The following is a 23,232-nucleotide window of genomic DNA, read 5'->3' on the forward strand; positions in this document are numbered from 1 at the left end:
TGTCCTCAAGTCTATCTGCAGGCCCTGCCCCATATAATGTGTAATCTCTGTATGTTCTTAAATGTATTGCCAATGCCAGAGATACTGAAGACCTACACTTACGTCATGCTGTTAACTTGGGTTATTTACAGAAGCCAGTTATTAGGTATCTTTCAATTGTGTTCCAGTCATACGCCACATGTGTGGGATGCATTAGGCACAAATGATTACTAAGGGAGTTCTTTGAGAAGAAGCAGGTGCTCACAGATCATGGAAAGAGTTAAGAAAATAGACAAACAATGCTCACAGACATTCAACTTTACCCCTGCTTTCTGCCACCATGTCTGTACTATTTTCAACACATTAAAAAAGGACAAACCTCCTATCTAAGGGCTACATTAGTCACCACATGCCTTAAAGTTTACTAACCATTTAGTTACAATATACATAGAGCAAAATGTGTGTTCCCAAACAGACGTGATGCTGTATTGAATTTATTTCTTTAAATTAACACCATAGTAAATTACCAGCTACAGTGAAGACATAGACAATACTTAACTCCAAATCAAGCTGTGGTTTACAAATAATTATTTAAATAATAATAGCAATAATATTAAATAAAAGTGAAAACCTCACTTCTAGACTTAAGTCAGAGATCCAAGTCAGCCTTATAGGAATTATAAGAGAGGCAATTAATGAATTGTTATGCTTTTCTAGAAACGAGAAATACTGTAAGCCTTTCCCTACAATGGCTGATTTGAACCTATTTTTTTTTTTCCCCAGAAGCATGCAGGGACTATTTTCAGATGCTTGATTATGGCAAGAAGAAAGAAAAATAATGATTTTTGGTGTAATACAAGCAAGTTGTAGATTCGAGCATACAATTTTGCATAAAACATTGCAGGTTAAAATAATATTGTAGGTTTCAAGCCATTGCATTACAATTGAATAATTCTCACAATCAGATTTTGTGAAATTTAAAACTCTAAGTTTTGAAGTGAAGCGATAAAACTAAACTCTTAAACAATGACTTTTAGCTTCATACAACACAGAATAGCTATTTTTATTTGGGTTGAAAAAGTTATTTACAACTAACATTGATCGAGTCTTGGTAAAAGTCCGATAACACATGAAGACAAATATTAATTTTCCCTCAGCTTTCTGAAAGATCAATGAACATGTTTGAGGTTAGTGATACTCTTTTCTTTTTTCTTTCTTTCTTTTTTTTTTTTTTTTTTGAGACGGAGTCTCGCTCTGTCGCCCAGGCTCGAGTGCAGTGGCGCTATCTCTGCTCACTGCAAGCTCCGCCTCCTGGGTTCAAGCCATTCTCCTGCCTCAGCCTCCGAAGTAGGAGGTTAGTGATATTCTTAACAGTGGCAATGCTAGTCTCCTACAGTGGCCAAGCAAGTAGTGCAGTCTTTAACCTAATTCGAAATTGAAAGCACCGAAATACAATTTAGATCTATAAAATGGGATTTGTTATTTAATTCTTCATGATTAATGATTAACAATTTAGATGCACAGTCACAGCTAATGAAAGAAAGTTTTGATTGGTGCTATTTGCTAGCTCATTTGAGTTGCCTTTTTTAAAATCAGTTTTGTTTCCATTGAATCCAAGAACTCTTCATAAAACAGAGAAATATACATATCAAAGGACTTAAGTAAAAGTAGGTTAGAAATAAATAATCTTACAACAACATTTTAAATCCTCTAATGATTTAAAGAAAGGAAGACATATAACACTGAATGCTAAACAGGTCTTTTGACCCTCTCTTGAGAATTTAGATATATATTTTATAGTATATGTATATATATTTTACATTTCACGTGTAGGCCAGAGCTGTCTAAAATATCTCTTCATAGTAGGCTAGAGGGATCTATCAGGAGATAGAATAAAATAAGATCTGAGTATAGTCTCAGTTTATGAGAGTATTTCTTTCTGCTTTGACAATCAGCAGGGATCATAAATTTGAAGCAAATCGTGGCTTTTCTGCGTCTGGGTCTGTGTTTAAGACTGAGGAAGACTCTCTGGGAAGAGCAGCTGCTGGTGGAGGGGGTGCTGGAGGGACTCCTCGGTTGGGGGGGATGGCTCCCGACGACATCTGTCGGAAGAGGGTGACGCGCTGCGGGACAGTGCTCCTGCCCCCTGCCTGAAGGCCCGTTCCGGGGACCGCCGTCACGGGTTGAGGGATGGAGGCCAGGGACTCGCCCACAGTGGGATGAGGTCTGGAAATCAGAGTGGACACCTCATGGGGCAGCGAGGGCTGCGAGGCGGAGAGGGGCCTGACTTCCCGGGTCAGGTTGGTGTTGTGAAGCGCCTGCGTGCTCTTGTGCACTTCGTTTTTCGGCGTGGAGCTGCCAGGTGTCTGTGGCTGCGGAGACGGCTGCTGTGGCTGAGTCTGCGGCGGCTGGGACTGCTGTACCTGCTGCTGAGGCTGCTGTTGCATGAGTGACAGCTGGGAGGCGGTGGGGGAGGCATAGTGGAAAGTTCGAGCGGCCAGAGGGCTCTGTACAGGAGGGCTGCAGACGGCGGTGGTGTAGGAGCAGGGTGAAAGGATGGCTGATGGCTGGGGGGTCTGTGTGCTGGGACTGGGGGAATGCAGGTTGCTGTGAGACAGGCTGGTCGCTGTGTACACTGGTGGAGATTGTGTCCTCATGCGGGAGGTCGGGGTCGTAGTTGACGATGTGGAATTCAGGGTTGTCATTTGAGGATAATTGATGGGAGCGATTGCCTGCACCATCTCCCTGTCATGTTTCACAATCTGCTTGAGGATTTCGTTCTCCTGATTGTTGAAAACACCAGTGTTCAGATCCTTCTGGAACTTTTGCAGAAGAATTGAATTTTTCTTTCCTGTCAGCAAAAGAAAGATAGGAACTTAGAAAGCCTACCAATGACTGAAGACAACGCCAAGTAAGAGTGGCTCCTGAAAACAAAAGTATAGCTGTGCTTCGCAGGAGAGGTTTAAAAAGCCAGTCACTCACCTTTACACACCAAATAACAATGTCGCTCCTACCTTTCACACTTCCTGTATTTCTCTGGGAACTCTTACCTTCTACTCAAGTTGAACGGCCTGTAATATGGCGAAGAGCCACTTTACAGAAGACAAGGAGATATTTAATATGAGGGCCACCTTGAAGAATGGGGGAAGAAAGGGTTTTTGGAATAAGATGGGCTTGGAATCAACATTTGATTTTAAAGTTACTTTTTCAAGAAAGGACCATGGAGATATAAGCGAGAACATTTCAACACTTACTGTGTGATAGGCTCTCTACAAAAGACCTTAGGTAGATGATTTTATGTAACCTGCAACCCTGTCAGATAGGTGTGTTCATAATCTCATTTTACCTGAAAGGATATCAGGACATGAGAAGAATAAGAACAGTGCCCAAGAAAACAAAGAAAACATGGTTGGCAGGTTAACAGGGCTGAGAAAGACCATACACACAAAAAAGTGATAGCACATCCTTACTATGGAAAATGAACCAACTGCCTCTGTCTCATCTGGGTGCTTGCTAGAAACTCAGCCTCCTGGGCGTGACCCCACTCACTGAATCAGGTGCTGCATTTTACTAAGATCCGCAGGTGATTCCCAAATGCAAATCTGAGGCGGACTGTATCAGGGCCGCCTTTGCTTTCGACCCAGGGTCCTACACCAGTCCTTCTCAGTCCTAGCTGGATATTTTTCTTATCTCTGGAGCTTTAAAAAATACTAACATCCACTTGTTCCCTACCAATTAAATCTAAATAATCAGACATGGGCTCTGGATTTCAGTAGTTTAAAAGCAAATTTCCCCAGGGAATTCTTTTTTTTTATTTTAATTTTTTTATTAAAAAAATTTTTTTTTAATTTTTTTTTTAATTTTTTTTATTTTTGAGACGGAGTCTCGCTCTGTTGCCCAGACTGGAGTTGCAGTGGCGGGATCTCGGCTCACTGCAAGCTCCGCCTCCCGTGTTCACACCCTTCTCCTGCCTCAATCTCCTGAGTAGCTGGGACTACAGGCACCCGCCATCATGACCTACTAATTTTTTGTATTTTTAATAGAGATGGGCTTTCACCTTGTTAGCCAGGATGGTCTTGATCTCATGACCTTGTGATCCACTCGCCTTGGGCTCCCAAAGTGCTGGGATTACAGGCATGAGCCAACGCGCCCGGCCTCCCCAGGGAATTCTTAAATGCAGCCAAGATTGAGACCGACTTTATGATCTTTCCTCTTCTGAATGGTTGTTGTGAGGACCAAGGGCATAGTGCATTGCAGGCTCTCTCTAATACCTCAACACATTTTAGCTCTTCCTGCCATCATCTTCTGAGTGGTTTGCAATACTAGACAGTCTCTGGCATAATAATGATTACAATCAATAGTAGATTGGTGAAAGAAGGGGAAAGTAGTGACTTTTCTATGGTATCACTGATACACTAATACCCAAGTGAATATGGTAACTGAAAAGTGAATCAATTTGCAATACTGCTAAATAATGTAACACATTAAAAGTAACAAAGTATATTTTTGAAAATAAATATATGTTGTAATTTCATTGACTGCTGGGAATGCAATCATTTTAAATGACTGCCAGAATAAATAGTTACCTCCCCCTACTTACGGACTGTCCTAATTTCCCAAAGAACAAAATCTCCGACATTAGTAATAAACATAAATACTATTTAGCATATTTGCTTAACTAACTGCAGCTTACATCTATATGCAATGGCCACAAAACCGAGAAGCATAATGTTTCTTTCTGATTATGTGATTAGTCAAAATATCTTAATCTAAGTATCTTTAACCTTGGGAAAAATAATGTAACTTTTAATACACTCTTACAATTTTATAAAGATCAAAAATTCAATTTTTTAGTGCTTATTAGAAATTGCATTGCCAGTATTGATTACAAACCATTTCATGTAAATATTATTATAAAAATTAACTGCAGGCTGGGGTGGCTCATGTCTGTAATCCCAGAACTTTGGGAGGCTGAGACGGATGGATGATGAAGTCAGGAGATCAAGACCATCCTGGCCAACATGGTGAAATCCCGTCTCTACTAAAACAAAATATTAGCTGGGTGTATATTTACAATAGCATATATATATATGGTAGCAGAAAAGACTTTAAAATATGTTGATGTTTGCGAGCTAAAGCATCTATGTAGGGCATTTCTATCAAGGCTTTTTTTTTTCTGCTTGAGTCTGTATTACAAACATTTTACTATGTCTCTGCTGAGACTAATTTAAATGTGCAAATTTTCAATTCCTAATATAAAGATAAAATGTAAAGTTGACCCCAAAATACAAAAGAAGTGATAAAACTTAGTTTGCAATATAGACTCATATTATCATAGTTTTAGTTCTAGTTCAATGCTATCTAGAATTTTTATCATTGCTTTTTACCTGAAGTTTCAAATTGTTTTGGCTTCAGTCGGGAAGTCAGTTTGTTTAGCTAGCAAAAATAGACATTAATAAATAAACCTAGAATACTTAGAGGAGATAGATAGGGACCCAGATCTCTCAAGAAATATGGCTACAGCTAATTGCTATTTCTACACAAATTAACAAGTAAGCTATAAACTGGCATGTTGGACACTTTTTTTTTCTTTTTTCTGAGACAAGATTTCACTCTCTCTCCCAGACAGGAGTGCAGTGGTACCATCTTGGTTCCCGGCAACCTCCACCTCCCAGGCTCAAGCAATTCTCCTGCCTCAGCCTCCTGAGTGGCTGGGATTACAGGCGCACACTACCACACCCGGTTAATTTTTGTATTTTTAGTAGAAACAGGGTTTCCCCATGTTGGCCAGGCTGGTCTCGAACTCCTGACCTCAAATGATCCACCGCCTTGGCCTCCCAAAGTGATATCATTATAGGCATGAGTCACCACTCCTGGCCGCATTTGGGACTTATAATTGCAAACCTATATTATGCCATGAGATTAAAACTAAATTTTATATAAAGAAGGTAGAAAACTAGAGTACCTATTCGATCTAGTCGGTCAATGGCAACTGTCTCAAAGGCTCTCCTCATCATTGGATATTCCTCCAGGACCTCGTTGAAATTGTCCACAGAAAGTGAGTAAAGACGACAATATGTATCAGCTCGAACACTGGCAGTACGACGTCCTTTGGTCAGCAGGCAAATCTCTATAAAAACAACAAAGAAGAATGACTTGTTTGATCATTTTCTTTTAAAAGCCATTAAGGCTTCCCACAACTTAAGACACGTCTCATGGTGTGAAAAAACAATTATTAGCAGCATTTTTTATTATATCAGCAAATTCCTTCTGACAATTAAAAGTATCCAACTGACAACACTCAATCTTAACATAATGTTCTTTTTTAAAAAAACAGTTGAGACAGCCAGCTGCGGTGGCTCACACCTGTAATGCTAGCACTTTGGGAGGCCGAGGAGGGTGAATCACAAGGTCAAGAGATCGAGACCATCCTGGCTAATATGGTGAAACCCTGTCTCTACTAAAAATACAAAAATTAGCTGGGCGTGGTGGTGGGCGCCTATAGTCCCAGCTACTAGGGAGGCTGAGGCGGGAGAATCGCTTGAACCCAGGAGGCAGAGGTTGCAGTGAGCTGAGATTGCGCCACTGCACTCCAGCCTGGTGACAGAGACTCCATCTCAAAACAAACAAACAAAACACAAAACAAAACAAAAAACAAAACAAAACAAAAAATCAGTTGAGACTTTTGGTTTAAATGGAAGGTTGAAACACAGTATACCTTATCCTTCCCACTACAATTCCCTGAAATAAGAAATAAAAAAGAAACAAAAGAGATGCAGAAAATGGAATACACCATCCGCAAAGGAGTTGAACAAAGAAAGGGGTGATGATTTAGAAAGAAGATTTTATGAATTCTGGAAGGTAGCAAGCAGACGGTATAGTCTAGACAGAAGCCAAAATGAGTCCAAACATTGGCTTAGAAAGTCCTATGATCAAAAAAAGCTAGACCAGAGGTTTAGATATATTATAGGCATGTCTAATGTAGTTTGTATATTCCCAATGAGATCAGTATGAAGAAAATGATATTCCACATGTACAGAGGGACTCTCTATTTAAATGACTTTTAAGGGTAATTCCTTACGGAAATTTAGATTTCCAAAATATGGTAAACAAACATTTGCAAATTTGGATTTCATTATTGGCCAGCTGAAGTTATATAGCTATTGAGATAATTTTCCATTTTGTTTTCTAAAAATTACGATTTGAACTACCGTAGGCTTTGATTATTTTTAATTTGGAAATAATTTAAACATTTAGCTTCAAAATAACAAATTTGAAAAAAGAAATGATAGAAGTATTTCTACAATTTAGTCACCTAACAAAAGGAAATACAGTAAATATTAAATGTCTAAATTCACACTCTTGAGCTAATTTAAATAAGTCCTATTTATGTTGACAAACATTGTGAATAAATCATGCTGTAGACACTATGTACTTGATTGATGTTAGAACTGAAAATATGAATCAAACATATCTACTTTTATATGACATTCTGATAGTAAATAGAGGCATTATCTTAATACGGAGTTCATTTGAATACAATCTGGTAAGAACAATGTCACATATATGCAAACTCCAAGAATACTAGAGAAGGACATGTGAACCAGTCTGAGAAGATAGACAGCATTTTAGGAAATGTCACCTAAGCCATCAATTATGCTGTCTGCTGTCATTCATGTCGAGATTGTAATGTTGTAAACCTGCTAAATAATATTGTGGAGTCTGCGTGTTTGCATGTTTTTGTGCCTGAATGTGTGTGTGTGTGTGTGTTTGTGTAGGAAAACAAATCTATTTTGGTCAATTTTAAAGCAAATTACCATACCATGAAATTTACCTGCTACTATAATATAAACAAGGTAATTAAAAGAAGCATTTTGAATACTACTCCAAAATTAAATTCCTAAAGTACTAATGCCATATTATTATAATTTATGATTGCCATATTATGGCAAACAAATCTAAGTGTCAGTTTCAAATCTTGTGTAGAATGTTAAATGAAAGAAGTAAGACATGAGAAGCCACACACTGTGTGATTCCGTTTATGTAAAATATCCAGAAAATACAAATCTGCAGAGACAGATAACAGGTTAGTGGTTGCCTGCGGCAAAAGATGGAAAAGGGAATTAACAGTAAGTGGGCACAGGAATCTTATCTGGATGATGAAAATATTCTGAAACCTGATTTGTGGCGATGGTTTCATACTTGGTAAATTTACTTAAAGATGTTTGAATTGTATGCTTTGATGAATTATATGTGTAAAATATGTCATATTACAGCTATACAAAGTGAAAAGAAAAATTAGTTTTGTTTTTATTTTTTATCCTTATACTTACTAAATTTTTATTTGAATTTATTTTCTCTTTTCTGAACTCTTTACTGTGGAATCATTGTTTTATCTCTTTTTCTAGGTCTTTCTCTGGTGCGTTGAATGTTTTCTTTCGGTAATCTATTGATGTCCAATCACATTTAAAGACAAGAAACTCTGGTAATGTTGCAGAATTTGTTAATTTAAAGTTTTTCTTTAGGGTAAATAGGTGGGGAGCTTGTCCTCATATTTCTCTAAATACCAGAATGAGGAGGGCTTTACTTTAGGCCACTGACATCTCTCTTAACTGTCCTAGTTCTCCCTCTCATTCAATTGCCTTATAAAAGAACCACCGACATTTCCCTCCGCCATCCTCAGATACATGGTTGGCTACAGACTATTCTGCAACATGGAGGGAGGGATGTCTCATACCTACCATCAGCATAAGTCACCCACTTTCTGTTCTGTCTTCTGTGGTCCTGTTGTTTCTTAACTAAGAGGCTGTTTAGTATTCTTCCAGGACACCTGCTGTCTCCTTGTCTCCTGTTCTTTGTACATATACTCCATGTTCCCTCTGCTTTCCCTTCAAGGTTCATCAGTAACCACCAGCATACATTTAACTGCAGGCTACAAAATACCTGAATAGCATTGGTTTATCCAATACATTAATGTCATTATATTACAAAACAAAATTTGGGAGTAGGCAAGGCCAGCATTTGTTCAGCACTTCAGTGATGCCAAGGCACTGTGCCCGCAATACTTTGTTTTCTTTGGTCTTCTTCTCATGATCACAAGTTGATGGCAACAACTACACACATTCATATACTCACATGACAGCATCCAAAGTAGGGAGACAGCAAAAGACTTTCCTCATATATTTCTTTCTTTTTATTGTGAAGGCAAAAGTTGTGCTACAGTTTCTTAACTTACTTTCTCTAGCATTTTATTATCAGAACTGCATCACGTGGCCAGCCTTAGCTGCAAGAAAGGATTTAAAACTGAATATTTGGTAAATCGAAATAAGGCAACTACTGTTAGTCATTGAATTAGGTAAATACTGGTTTAATCCCTGAAGTAGTATATGATGCCAGCCATACAAGATTTTATTAACAAGAAAGGGCCATGGTTGCTGGCTACAGAACCCATGTTATCTGACACTTCACTCATATCTATTTTCTGTCCTCTAGAAACATATTCCTCTGTCTCATCTCCTGGTTGCTCCCAAATACAAATTCATGCATCAGGTTACTTTGTGGTTGAGTTTGTATTTTATTCTTTTACTATTATTAATTGCGTCTCTGTAGCAGGAAGAGATAAAGGCATGTACTGGGAATCATCTTAAATAAGAAATGTATTTGTCGTATGCTTAGAAATTACTTGTATTTATTTTTACAAAGGGCATGTGTTTATATACTATATTTAGTTTTTAAAAACAAGTTTAAAAACTAGAAATAAGAATATAGCTATTCTGAGTATGCACAGTCATTTTAGAGATATGTTAAAAACAGATTTATTGGAGCATAGATATAAGTTTATTCATATTTTTTTTAAACCATTATTTACAAATTATTTTCTGGCCCCTGTCATCTGATGATCTCATATAATGAATATATAACACATGTATCATATGTTACACAGTATAGGTATGCATTACTAAGTAATCATGGCTTGAATCAGTTAAATATTACCATTGGTAAGAAAATAAATTATTCAAAGAGGATGCTTTTAAAGTACTGTTTAAAGTCTACATGAAGCAATGTGTATGTGTGTTATGAGCTCTTAACCCAAAGGTTTTCTATATTGCCATCTCAGTAAAACTTAGATGTTATTGCTCAGCAAATCTTACCTCTTCATTACATTTTGCTTAAAAAGATAATGTTCTTATTTTACCTTTTGTAGTTTGTGGGATCAACACTGATATTCTAATTTGGTGTTTCTTGCCAATAAATGAGGTAGAGTGCTATTTGGGGCATTGTCTGCAGCAGTAATGTTTGGTTTCCTGCTGATTCAGGTATACACATACACACACACACACACACACACACACACACACCACACACAGAGTTGCTTGGGCTATTTTAGGGATTGTTTTTTTGGTGTAGTATTGACCTGGGGATTTAGAGTCCTGTGTTAGTCTCAGTCAACTTGCTCTTGTTTGTGAGAATTAGACACATATTTATATTCTGTGGACTTTATTTATCAGTGAAATGTAAAACTCAGTTAAGTCTCTAGAGTTTTGTTGTCCTTAACTCTGTAACTAACTTAGACTTCATTCAACATTTTATCTCTAAAGTCTCATTAATCTTTATATCTCCAGTGCCTACACGATAGATAGTAGGTGCTTAAAGTTAGCTGACTTGAATAATTGAATCAAATAGCAACATGCTTGATGAAATAAATGATTTAATCACCTACAAAAATTCCCTTTGTACTTAATGTGACATATTCCCCTATGGAGAAACTAAGGGCTAAATATAGACTTGCACAACAAAGTGCCTTCAAAAGTTATATAAACAACTTTGTTCATTACCAAGTCAAAACTCATCAGCCATTACCTTGCTGCATGTCCTCAATAATTTCTTAGTGAGAAAAAGAACAACTGAAGGTTATTCATGAGAGGAGAAATAGCCATTGGGAAGTATGAAAAACACTTAAAATAATCTCTTCTTTTAAAGCCTCCATACTCTGTTTCTAGTATGAATAACAGAATTAAGAAATGGCACACCCCTAGCAATGAAAAAAGAGTAAACTTTCTTATCATAGAGGCTTAGATTTCATGAATTGAATGTGCAGATTCAATATGCATAGAGCAGGTGCTTCTCTGTGAAATGATTTTCTCTTGATACAGTATTAAGTTATTTTGAAAATCCACTTATTGAGTAAATACAGCCCTTTGTTAGGTGTTACAGAGGTTTTGTGTATTTGCCATGTCTGTGTGTATGTGTGTCTTTGGTGGGGATGGGTGGTGTTTAAATAAAGGACATAGAGAGAAAAAAACAATTTAGTCATCTGTAGCTCATACTATCATAGGTACCTTAGAAATTATGTATGTATTAGTTTATCACTATTTCATTTTATTTTATTCTGCTGAATTTCTATTTCCTAAGTAATGGGTTTATCACTCTAGCTGGTTTAAGACATTTTAAAGACAAAAACTGTACAGTTACCTTATAATATCCCTCATACTGCCTGCTACATTGAGTTTCCAGCCCAGGCAAAATGATTTAAAAATGCTTATGCATACATCAATTACAGTGAATAAAGACAAAACCCACACTAAGTTATCTTCTTAAGTTTTGGATGATATAATATTGGTTCCCCTGCTAGGCATCTTCCCATGGTAATAGAACTTGCCAAATATTTTATGTACCTTCTTCTAGGAACATAATATATCTCTAAGGTTTTGTGCAATGTTTATAATAAAGAAAATTATCTAGAAGATTTGGTCATTTTTTTTCAATGTAGACATGCCTTTACTCATCAGGCAGAAATTAACTTACCCATGTTGATTTCATGAAGCAAAAAAAGTTAAATAGAAAATAAAATAAAATTGGACTCCCAAAGAACAAACTGAGTGCAGTTTACAGATGCAAGCTTTTTAAAGATTGTCGTGGCATACTTTCTAGAATCTGTCTGTTCCAGCTTTTCTGCTTTTTTCTTGTTTGTATACTCTCTGAGAGCTCAATTAAGAACTTCCCAGTGGTGTAGTAACTGTTTTAAGAATCTTGGTGCAAATTTACTTGGGTAATAGGTCCCTTCATCTGGATGCATATTTATATATTATAATAAATTGTAAAAGTAATGGGGACTTAGCATATTAATTTTAATTTGGTAGAATTTTCCTGGTTTTCTTTATAGGGCATTTATGAATGGCTAAGTAGTTATTTCTCCTAGTTAAGATGAAAACTATTGGTAATGCATCCTGTCATAGGAACATAGACAAATCTGTTTCCAATTTCAATTTGGCCTAGCACATTATTTGTATACCTTTAATAATCCTTAGGGTATGAAACACATCAACTTCTCAATGCTATTTTTGCTGGCATTAGCTAGCCCTGATTATAAACATGTAAGTCCACCTGACATTACTGTCACCTATGTAAACAGTCATTTGTATAAGGTAGGGCAAATGGCTTCAAATGTTTTGCAACTCAGAAATATTTTCCTGACTTCTACAACTGAACTTGACATTGCAGTGACACAGAGCTAATCAGGAACTCATGACAGAAATGTCTAAAGTAATGTGCTTAACCTGAGCTTCTAGAATTTATGGGCAAAACTGTACTTAACTTTTCATAGTAACCTAAACAAAAGCTGCTTCCTTCGTTAGTAACTGATACCACGAAATAAAAGTAATTCTCTGCTGTGCATCAAAATATTAATTTCCTAAAAATTATTTAGATTTCTAATTCACTGTTTTATAATAATGTGCAGGAGAAAATATCACTTTTTTTGCTTTCTTTTTGTCTTTGTAGACTTTCTGTATTTATACTAGTGAACTAGTAAAACACTGCCTCTGTATGGCAGAAGAGATGACAACATCTGGCTTAAATCATTTTGCATATCATGTTTGACTGGTAGAAGTACTCTGGGTATCAAATAGATTTTAATAGAAATCAAAAGAAGTTTAGACTAGGATAGAACATTAAATAGATGCAAATTTTTCAGTATTTGATTGATTTTTTAGTATAGTATTTTAATGCATTTCACATTTTGTACAATCTTCTGAAACAGATATTGAATACAACACGTTTCTAAATATAGATATTATAAAGAAGGTATTATTCATGTATAGATATGTTCTAATAACCAGAATACCCAATTTTTCATTTTACTAAAGGTATAACTGGTCATTTCAAGCCACACAGATACATTCCTAATTGCACAATTATTTGTGTCCTCTTCTAACTACTCATGCCCTGTTATTTATGGTTATTTAGATCAAATAAAGTTATTGCTTTGTCAAACAAATCTTAGCTCCAAGTTGGAGCAAATCTTCTCTCTTAAAACATAAAAATTAGAGTGATCACCTGGGCCTCTGAATGTTGACCTAGTAGCAACTCCTCAGACAAGCTATGTGTTAGCAAAGTTATTCGTTGACAAAGCTGTTATGTGGTTAACTACAACAGTGCCTATAAAGAGCCCACCGCAAGCCTGGCACATTGTGGGCACTCGTAAAACATTAGTTTCCTTCCTTTTTCATTTTCTTCTCATAATTTTTCCTTATGATTTTGACAGTACCTGCTAGAAGCAAATAAAAGTAATGCTTCATACATCAAGTAGCTCTCCAAATTTGTGATATATAGCTATCATCTTTCACCCTCTTGTAAACAATTTGTTCATAAACTAATCATACAAATTCCTTAGACTGTGTCTTGAGGAAGATGGTTTCACATCCACTAATACCCTTTCTTAATTGTCCCAGGGAGAATTTATCTTTATGCTTCCTCTGTATCTTGATCATCTTGAGTCTTAGTTCCTACAACACATTATTGGACTTACTTGTTTATATTCTTTATACTAAACTATAAGGTCTTTAAAAGGAAGTGCAATGATCGCATTTGCAATGTCATCACTTACCAAACATTCTCATATATTATTTGGTTCAAGAAATATGGAATGTTGGGAGGCCGAGGTGGGCAGATCACTTGAGATCAGGAGTTTAAGACCAGCCTGGTCAACATGGTGAAACCCTGTCTCTACTAAAAATACAAAAAATTAGTGAGTATGTTGCCAGGCACCTGAAATTCCAGCTACTTGGGAGGCTGAGGCAGCAGAATCATTTGAACCCAGAATACAGAGGTTGCAGTGAGCCAAGATCGCGCCACTGCACTACCGCCTGGGTGATGGAGTGACTCTGTCTCAGAAAAAAAAAAAAAAAAGGAATAAGTGAATCAATCAATAACTGAAAATGGCTTATATCAGATTAAAAATATTCTTCATAAAACAAGGTGCTCACATTTGAACACAATATTCCAAATAGGCAAATCTTTTTGTAAAGCTTTGGCTCCAATTGACAGAAGTTATAATATGAGGCTGTCATCTGGTTCCTACTAATCATAAACATGTTTGTAACATGATTGTTTGATTTTGTTGTATATGTGAATTTTTGAAATTAAGGTTTACACTCTCCACTCCTTAACTTCTCTCCCTTTCCTCTTCTTTATCTGTCTTTCATTTCCATCGTAACTCCTTCAGCTTGCATAAAATCAGCTTTACATAAGACTGTTTGTAAACTTATATCGAATATATATTTGTACTACTTGTCTTTGGCAAGTTAAAATACCTAATGGATATTGCTGATATTACAGATATGTTAAATGAGTAGGAAGCAATCCTGGGTAGCCCCATGTTAGCCCATGTGACATAAACAGATTAAAGGGGTTCTGTTTTGTGATTGTAACAAAAATAACAAAAATATCGAAGCTAAGAAGGGTAAAACCACAATTTTTCTGCTTCTCTCTGTCTTTAAAAATTCACCAGACCATTCCAAATTGTTCCTTTCGATCTTTAAATCTAGCAACACTCAACTCGTCAAAAGTTAATCAAACACCTTGAATTATAAATGCCTTTAAAATGCAGCCAGCTTTTAAAAATTCATCAAATGATTTTTGGCTCTTAGGTACCTCCAATGTGTTTTTGAAGTAATATCCTGACAGCCCTGTTTTCCTATGTGGCTTAATATGCTTCTACAAAATGAAAAAAAACACATGGCAGAAATAATAGTGTCCACAGGAAATATATTAACAAGATATTTATGAGGCAAGTCTACTGCAGCCTAAAAGGTTATTTGTCTCCAAAATATTTCCCTTGATGCTTTCTCTCTCTCTCTCTTTCTGTCTCTCTCTCTCTCACACACACACACACACACCACATGCACACATGATAAAATAAACATTTAAACACTCATTTCCTCTATTTGTTTAATGCAAAAATTAATTCAGTTCATTCGGAATGGATTCATTAGTGCAGTGTTTGTCACACTTTAATATGTATAAGAATCACCTGGGTTGTCTTACTGCAAAACAGGTTAGGATTTAGTAAGTCTGGAGTGGGATGAAAGAATCTGCAATTCTAACAAGGGATAGGTATTACTACTGATAAGCTTCTTTTGGGTAATGAGTTATATAGCTTTCAGATTTATAACTAAAAAAGGGTTCCTCATTTAGAAGAAGTTGGAAAAGGTAAACAAAAGGAATGGAAATTAAAGATAACATGAATTCAAGTTAACCACCATTTTCCCTGTAACCTGCACCTTCGGCAACTGTGGAGAATACAAAATAAGTATATGACATTGACCCTGACTGAAAGTGTTGAGAATATAAATTCAAGCATAATACACAAAAAGATGTGAGAATTAATTCCAAGGCTAAATAACCTACTAGTGACTTTATGTAAATTCAAATAATATATCATTCATCGTAGAGTAATTCTGTACATCATTGGTGACATGAAGGGTCTTGGTTAGACTTCAAAAAAGTGTAGAAACTACACAGACAATGGGGATGAAGAGGACAAGAGAAAAGGAACAGGAGGGGAGAGAAGACATTAGAATGAAACAGTATCATGACATAGGTTCAGAGAAGGGTTTGGAAGGTAATTTTAATGAAATTTTAGGAAGAGCAGCTTGACAGGATCATAAGTATTTGGTTAGGCATAGAGAATATTTTTCCATGGATAAGAAAGTTAATCTTGATCTACACTATTATTGCAGGGCTCTTCAGGAAAAAAACTTTGTGTGCAAAACATTATTTTAAGAAATTAACTTACATGGAATAGAGTGGAGAGTCCTAGCTCCTACATATCTTGCTATTAATGGGAAAGACACTTAGCCTCTCTTTCTCCAACGGGTAAGTTTGTTCTCTCAAATCTTTTGCTTTATGATGCAGGCATATTTATCTACAATCAGTTTGCCAAATGAACTGGAAGGGAAGTTTTTAGTAAAGAATTGTGAAGAAGTTTTGATAATAATTTTGGGGAATTGATTGATCTAAAGCTGCAGCACTGAGAACAGAAGGGGTCTCTCTAAATAATCAGTGTAAAATGAAACTTCAATAGAGCTTGAAAGGGGATGAGGCATCCACAATTTTAAACCTAAACATAAAGCAAAACAAAACAAAAAACAAACAAAAACAAAAACAAATAAACAAAAAAAAACAACGCTAGGCTGTGTCTGTCCTGGGAGGGAACATAAGATAAAAAGTTGTTTTGGGAACAAATAAAGCAAAACTTTTGCATAAAAAAATCTAATTTCATGAAACTCTTTCTCACATTAATCCAGTTATTCCTTTATTAAAAAATGAAAGCAGTATTTGTGTGTGTGTGTTTTGTACAAATTGGTAAGCTTTTCTCATGTGACTTTAAAAATCTCTGATAACTGGTTCAACCAGGATTGATGCTTACTCCAAAGATGGTCATCTATAACTCAGGTAGCAGCCCATATGATGATCTGGCTGGAGAACTCTTTCGATGGGGATGCTTCAATCAGATTGTGACTAATAGACTTAATCATATCCATTGTTGAGGAGATTTAAAGTAAAGAATGAATAAGCTAGAAGAGTCAGAGTGCATGAGTTATGAGAATGATAAATCCCCAAAGTGGTGTTGGGCCACTGGCATCACTGTGGTTTCCTGATGGACAATCTCACTTGCCATAAAGTCTGTCTCTAATACTCCTCAGATGATTTCCCGTGCTTCTTTCCTTCCTGTGCTCCCTTACAATGCACTCTATCATCAGTTAATCTGATCTTTACTTGTGTCATCCCCCTGAGTGCCTGACTCATACACATCTCTTACTGTGCTCCCTTACAATGCACTCTATCATCAGTTAATCTGATCATTACTTGTGTCATCCCCCCGAGTGCCTGACTCATACACATCTCTACTTGTGACCTCTTTCAGGTCTTGAAGTTCATACCAGTCCATTTTGTTAAGAGCCTCTACCTTTTCTTTTATTTCCTTCACTTGATAGATTACAATGAGTTCTTCAAGTTCAGTATATGAGTAGCCACAGAGAGGTCTTGACGTAAGTAGAAAACTAATATTCTACCTATAGAGTTTTCATTTTCTACTTTTCAGTAATTTGAAGTATTCATAGAGGACAAATGGGAATCCATCTTTGTGCAAGATAACAGAAAAAATTTATTAGGCAAATAAAGCAATCCTATTACCACTGCCCAATCAAGAAAACATTCACACTTACAAATCAATCCTAACAGAGGTAAATATCTGTTGATTTTTTCCCACTCCAAAAAACGTAATTCTATATGACTACTAATGAGCAAATTCAAGGTAATAATTACAATCATAAAAATGCCACTGAGGTTTTGAATTTAAAAATTTTGTGTATAAGCTTAAGTATGGGTTGGTAAGAAATACTAATCCACATGAGTAGTTACTTTAGTTAGTAGTATGTCTTAATTGATAGAGGTAGAATGCATATACATTAAAAGTAGAATGCATATACATTAAAGTGATGATAATGATAAGAAAAATATATTTTATAGAATGTTTTTTCTTATACATCTTACTCAGAATGAGTTAAATTTGGAAAAGAGGCTTGTTTTGAACAGAGGGGTTAGATCTGGAGTCCTACAGCCAAATCCAAACATTGGCTTATTGAACTGCTTTTTTTTAAATTAAGAAATGGACTTATGTTTTTAAAGGTTTGTTAAATAAAAGTAAAAATGAAAGATGGGTATACAATCATATATGGCTTACAAAGCCTAAATATTAACTATCTGAACTTCTGAACTTTTACAGAAAAACATTTGCATACTCCTTGGTTACATACATTTTTTTCCTTACAAATAGGCAAATAAAATCTAGAAAGAGTAGAAATCAGTGGACTAAAGACATATAAGCCACTATTTAGCTTGTGATTTTAAGCAAAGTGAAGTGAGGAATTAGGTCAAACAGTCCGACCGTTTATCCAAACCACATACTATCTTTTATATTTGAAAAATAAATTCTCTCTGACTCATTTGGTCAACATGATAAAAAGGACACCAGGAAGTCCACCCAGCGAGGGGTCTGGCTTTCATTCAGGAGAAAAGACACTCACTCATTGTTTCAAAGCTTAACTGAAGTGTGATACATCCTATTGAAACCATGTTCAAAGAAGCCTCACGTAACCAGAAATTCAAAAAGTCAGTATTTTATTTCCATATTTGAGAAGGGTAAGGATGATAAATGACTTTCCACAAAGATAAAAGCTACAAAAAGGCATATTTTCCCTATATTTTTGTTAATGTTTTTATTGCAGAAAATTGTAAACACATAAAATAACAATATACTATATTACTATAATACTGGTACAGTATGTCTAATGAATAGTAAAATAGTGTAACATAATACCATAATAAACTCTCATATGTTCATTGCACAGATTAAACAATCATCAACTGATAGCTTGTTTCACTGGTACCTCATACATTTCCACCTAATTATTTTGAGAAAAACTGCAGACATTATTTCAAAGATAAAATTTCAGTATGCATCACTAAAATATATTCTTAAAATAATATAATATCACTATAACACCCCCAAAATTAATAGTAATTTGTTAACATTGTCAAATATTTAGCTGGTGTTAACATTTTTTAAGCAGGCACACATTTTGTAAAGAAGTTATCTGCAGGTCGTGTCTCAACTCCCTCACTTTCCTGAGGAGTCTAAACAAAAATGTCCTCTAGAATCTATAACACTTAAAATAATTAAAACTAAGCTTTGAAACATGAAATATATGCAATTTATTATAATACTGTATCAGGACAAGAAAATTCTACTCATGTATTTCAAGAAGGGATACTAGCCAATTTTTAGAGCATCAACTAAAAACAAAAAATAATTTTGCTGTTGTTGAGCACTAGGAAAATATAACTAAAATACTCTAGTCCTAGAATATTGATTTATCAAGCTGTATCTTTACTTACTATTATGCATCATCATCACTATCATTAGCAAAATCCTAAACAGAAAGATGAAAGACAACTGGAATTTCGGAGGTCAAGTGAGAATGAAGGAAGACTTGAAAGAATCTCAGAGGAAAAACAAAATAAATGCCAAGAGAAATGATCTGAATGCTATTTGACTATTATTAATTTCTCCACTTGTGTTCCAATAAATAAAACTGAATGAGACTTTCTAGATTAGGGCTTCTCAACCTCAGCCCTACTGACATTTTGGGGCAGATAATTTTTTGGTGTCTGGAGTTGTCCCATGCATTGTAAAATGTTTAGCTTCATCTCCCTGGCCTCAATCTACTCTAAGCCAATAGCAAACTCCTCACACTGAAAGTACCACAATAAGGACTGACAGGAGTGCTCATGAGGACATATTTTTGGCCTCCTATCTTCATAAACTCTGCTCTAATAATCTAAGGTGCCAAACATGCTAGTGCTTTGTGTCTTTGTACAATTTTGGATCATCTTTACAACAGAAGTTTAAAATTATGTTTTAGATATCAAAGCATCTATAAATAAACTCTATGGGACATTTGCTTTAATTATGCAGTCTTTTTTTGGATAATCTTCTTGGAACATTGTAAAACAAATGCTAATCACTTTGTTCATGAGAGATAGCTATTTAAACACATTTAAAATACTATTCAAAAATTCCATCTATTTTACTTTTCCATTCAAGTGTCAGGTAACTCTAGTTGGTTTACTAGTTTAATTAACCAGGATGAAATAGATTTCTGCTAAAGAATCTGTGGCATTTAGATTCAGATGCAAAAAAAAGGAAAAATAAAATTTAAATTATTGTTAATAAATAGTATCATGTGCAAATTGTTTATGACAGAGAAAGTTTGATTCAGTTGGAGATTTTTGTTAGTATGTTGATATGGTTTGGCTCTGTGTCCCCAACCAAATCTCATGTGGAAATGTAATCCTCAGTGTTGAAGGAGGGGACTGGTGGGAGCATGGGGGCGGATTTCCCCCTTGCTGTTGTGGTAATGAGTGAGTACTCAAGACTTCTGCTTGTATGTATTACTTCCCCCTTCTCTCTCTTTCTCCTGCTCCACCATGTATAGTATGTGCCTATTTCCTCTTCGCCTTTCACCATGTTATAAGTTTTCTGAGGCCTCCCCAGCCATGCTTCCTGTATAGCCATCAGAACTTTGAATCAATTAAATTTCTTCATAAATTACCCAGTCTCAGGAAGTTTCTTATAGCAAGGCAAGAACAGACTAATACATATGTGCAGGCAAAAAAGTATTTGAGAGCATGCAGACAAAAAAATATACAAGAGCTCTTCTTCTTTTTTTTTTTTTTTTTTTGGAGACGGAGTCTCACTCTGTCGCCAGGCTGGAGTGCAGTGGCATGATCTCGTCTCACTGTAACCTCTGCCTCCTGGGTTCAAACAATTCTCCTGCCTCAGTCTCCTGAGCAGCTGGGACTACACGTGCGTGCCACAATGCCCGGCTACTTTTTTTTTTTTTTTTGTATTTTAGTAGAGACGGGGTTTCACCATGTTTGCCAGGATGGTCTTGATCTCCTGCCCTCGTGATCTGCCTGCCTCAGCCTCCCAAAGTGTTGGGATTATAGGCATGAGCCACTGAGCCCTGCCAAGAGCTCTTCTTTTTGGCTAGCTATAGTATATGTTTAGGGGAATGTTAAAAGATTCACATACAAAGATATTCTTTCATATTGAGCTACATGTTTAAATTTTATTGACTTTTACACTGGTATAAAAGCACATAGATTATTTAGTTTGGTAGAGAAAACTGAAAAAATATGTCCAGTACTGTCACATAGGACTATCATATGTCATTAAAAAATTCTGCAATATATTTTTCACCATATAATGATATGTATATAAATTTAACGGAAATTCCTTCAATATTTCTTTAGAACATCACTTAGTAAAGCATTGAAAGTTACTTTGTAGTTACATTGACAACATTGTTTTATTTGTGCTCCATGTGTAAAAGAAATGGGCTTTAAAAATTGTTTTCCCGATATCAATGTAAAATAAAACGTGTTGTTGTTATTGGCTTTCTTATATGTTATCTTGAGTAGAGTGTTGCTACACAATATCTTGAAAATACATTGAGAAGTATTAATTCAAATTATGTGTAGTGAGTGGATTTAGTGTAAAGAAAGTTTGGGTCATAAAAACAATCATTCTTTAACTTACTGTCTAGCTAGATATAGTACATTAGTTTTCCTAGCCAAGGTAAAGACAATTCTTCCCCAAACTTGAGTTAGTTTCTCATGACAATTCACATTTGGATGATACTGTCAGTGGAATAAATTTCAAATTCCTTAATCTGGCTTTCAAAACCTCCCATAACCTGGTCCGATTTCATGTTTCCAACTAGTACCGTCTCTAATTACAATCTCAAATGCTCCATTTCAATTCAGCAAGCATCTACTTAGTTCTAGCTACTTGCTTCATTCTGTGTTATGGGAAACATAACTCACAGGTCTCACTAGTAATTCTTTCAATCAGCTCCAGTAAAGCTCTTGGTCATTCTTTTCTTCAGTGTGTAGTGTGGATTTCTCTTTACAGAAACCCTATTCTTAAGGTCCTCTACATACTTAAATATCATCATTTACTGATCTAAATCAAATATTAGTTGAGTTGACACATTTGTCTATTTTTTAATCACTTCACTTAACCTGTAATCTTTTAAATCATCAATAATAAAAATAAAATTAAGCTTTGTAAAGGTAATTACAAACTTGTACTGCATCCTCCATATCTGAACTGGACCTAAGAAAATTCCCACTTTCCCCAAATGAATGTTAATTTATGATGAACATTGCCATGGATGAAGATGAAAATATACTTTTGATAGCATATTCAGAGATTATTAAAGAGAATAGTATAAAATGAAAAGCATTTTCTACCTTTAATCTATATTATACTTTGGAAACAAACCTATGAAATACAATTCTTGATATATGAATGGGCAAAGATTTCATGACAAAGATGCCAAAAGCAATTACAACAAAAACAAAAATTGACAAATGGGATCTAATTAAACTTAGGAGTTTCTGCACAGCAAAATAAACTATCAACAGAGTAAAAAGACAAACTACAGAATGGGAAAAAATTTTTGCAAACTGTATATCTGACAAAGGTCTAATATCCAGCACCTATAAGGAACTTAAACAAATTTACAAGAGAAAAAAAACAACACCATTAAAAAGTGGGCAAAGGACAAGAACAGACACTTCTCCAAAGAAGACATACATGTGGCCAACAATCATATGAAAAAAGCTCAATATCATTGATCATTAGAGAAATACAAATCAAAACCATAATGAGATACCATCTCACACCAGTCAGAATGGCTATCATTAAAAAGTAAAAAAATAACAGATGCAGGTGAGGTTGCGGAGAAAAGGAAACACTTATACACACTGTTGGTCGGAGTGTAAATTAGTTCAACCATTGTGGAAAGCAGTACAGTCATTCCTCAATGAGCTAAAAACAGAACTACCATTGGGTCCAGCTATCCCATTACTGTGTATACACCCAGAGGAATATAAATCATTCTACTATAAAGACACATGCATGTGTATGTTGTTTGCAGCACTATTCACAATAGTAAAAATGTTGAATCAACTTAAATTCCTATCAATGACAGATTGGATAAAGAAAACGTGGTACACAGACATCATAGAATACTATGCAGCCATATAAATGAATGAGACCATGTCTTTTGTGGGAACATGGATGGAGCTGGGGCCTATTATCCTGAGCAAACTAATGCAGGAACAGAAAACCAAATACGGCATGTTATCACTTATAAATGGAAGCTAAATGATGAGAACACATGAACACAAAGAAGGAAACAGATACTGGGGTCTACTTAAGGATGGAGGGTAGGGGAGAGGAGCAGAAAGGATAACAATTGGGTATTAAGCTTGGTACCTGGGTGATGAAATAATATGCACAACCAACTCCCATGACATGAATTTACCTATGTAACAAAC

General features: G+C 35.6%; 1 protein-coding gene across 1 annotated transcript in view; it reads right to left on the reverse strand.

Annotated features, from left to right (window-relative positions):
- Positions 1 to 821: 821 nt before the first annotated feature.
- HCN1 (hyperpolarization activated cyclic nucleotide gated potassium channel 1) overlaps positions 822 to 23,232 on the reverse strand; it is a 434,655-nt gene continuing 412,244 nt past the window's right edge. The window contains exons 7-8 of the mRNA XM_015140004.3: positions 5,945 to 6,109; positions 822 to 2,830 (exon numbers count right to left, since the gene is read on the reverse strand). Of these exons, the coding sequence (XP_014995490.1) occupies positions 1,941 to 2,830; positions 5,945 to 6,109 (1,055 nt within the window). The 3' untranslated portion in view covers positions 822 to 1,940. The remainder of the gene's footprint in view (positions 2,831 to 5,944; positions 6,110 to 23,232) is intronic.

This window comes from Macaca mulatta, chromosome 6, assembly GCF_049350105.2.
Source record: "Macaca mulatta isolate MMU2019108-1 chromosome 6, T2T-MMU8v2.0, whole genome shotgun sequence".
NCBI classification, from domain to species: Eukaryota; Metazoa; Chordata; class Mammalia; order Primates; family Cercopithecidae; genus Macaca; species Macaca mulatta.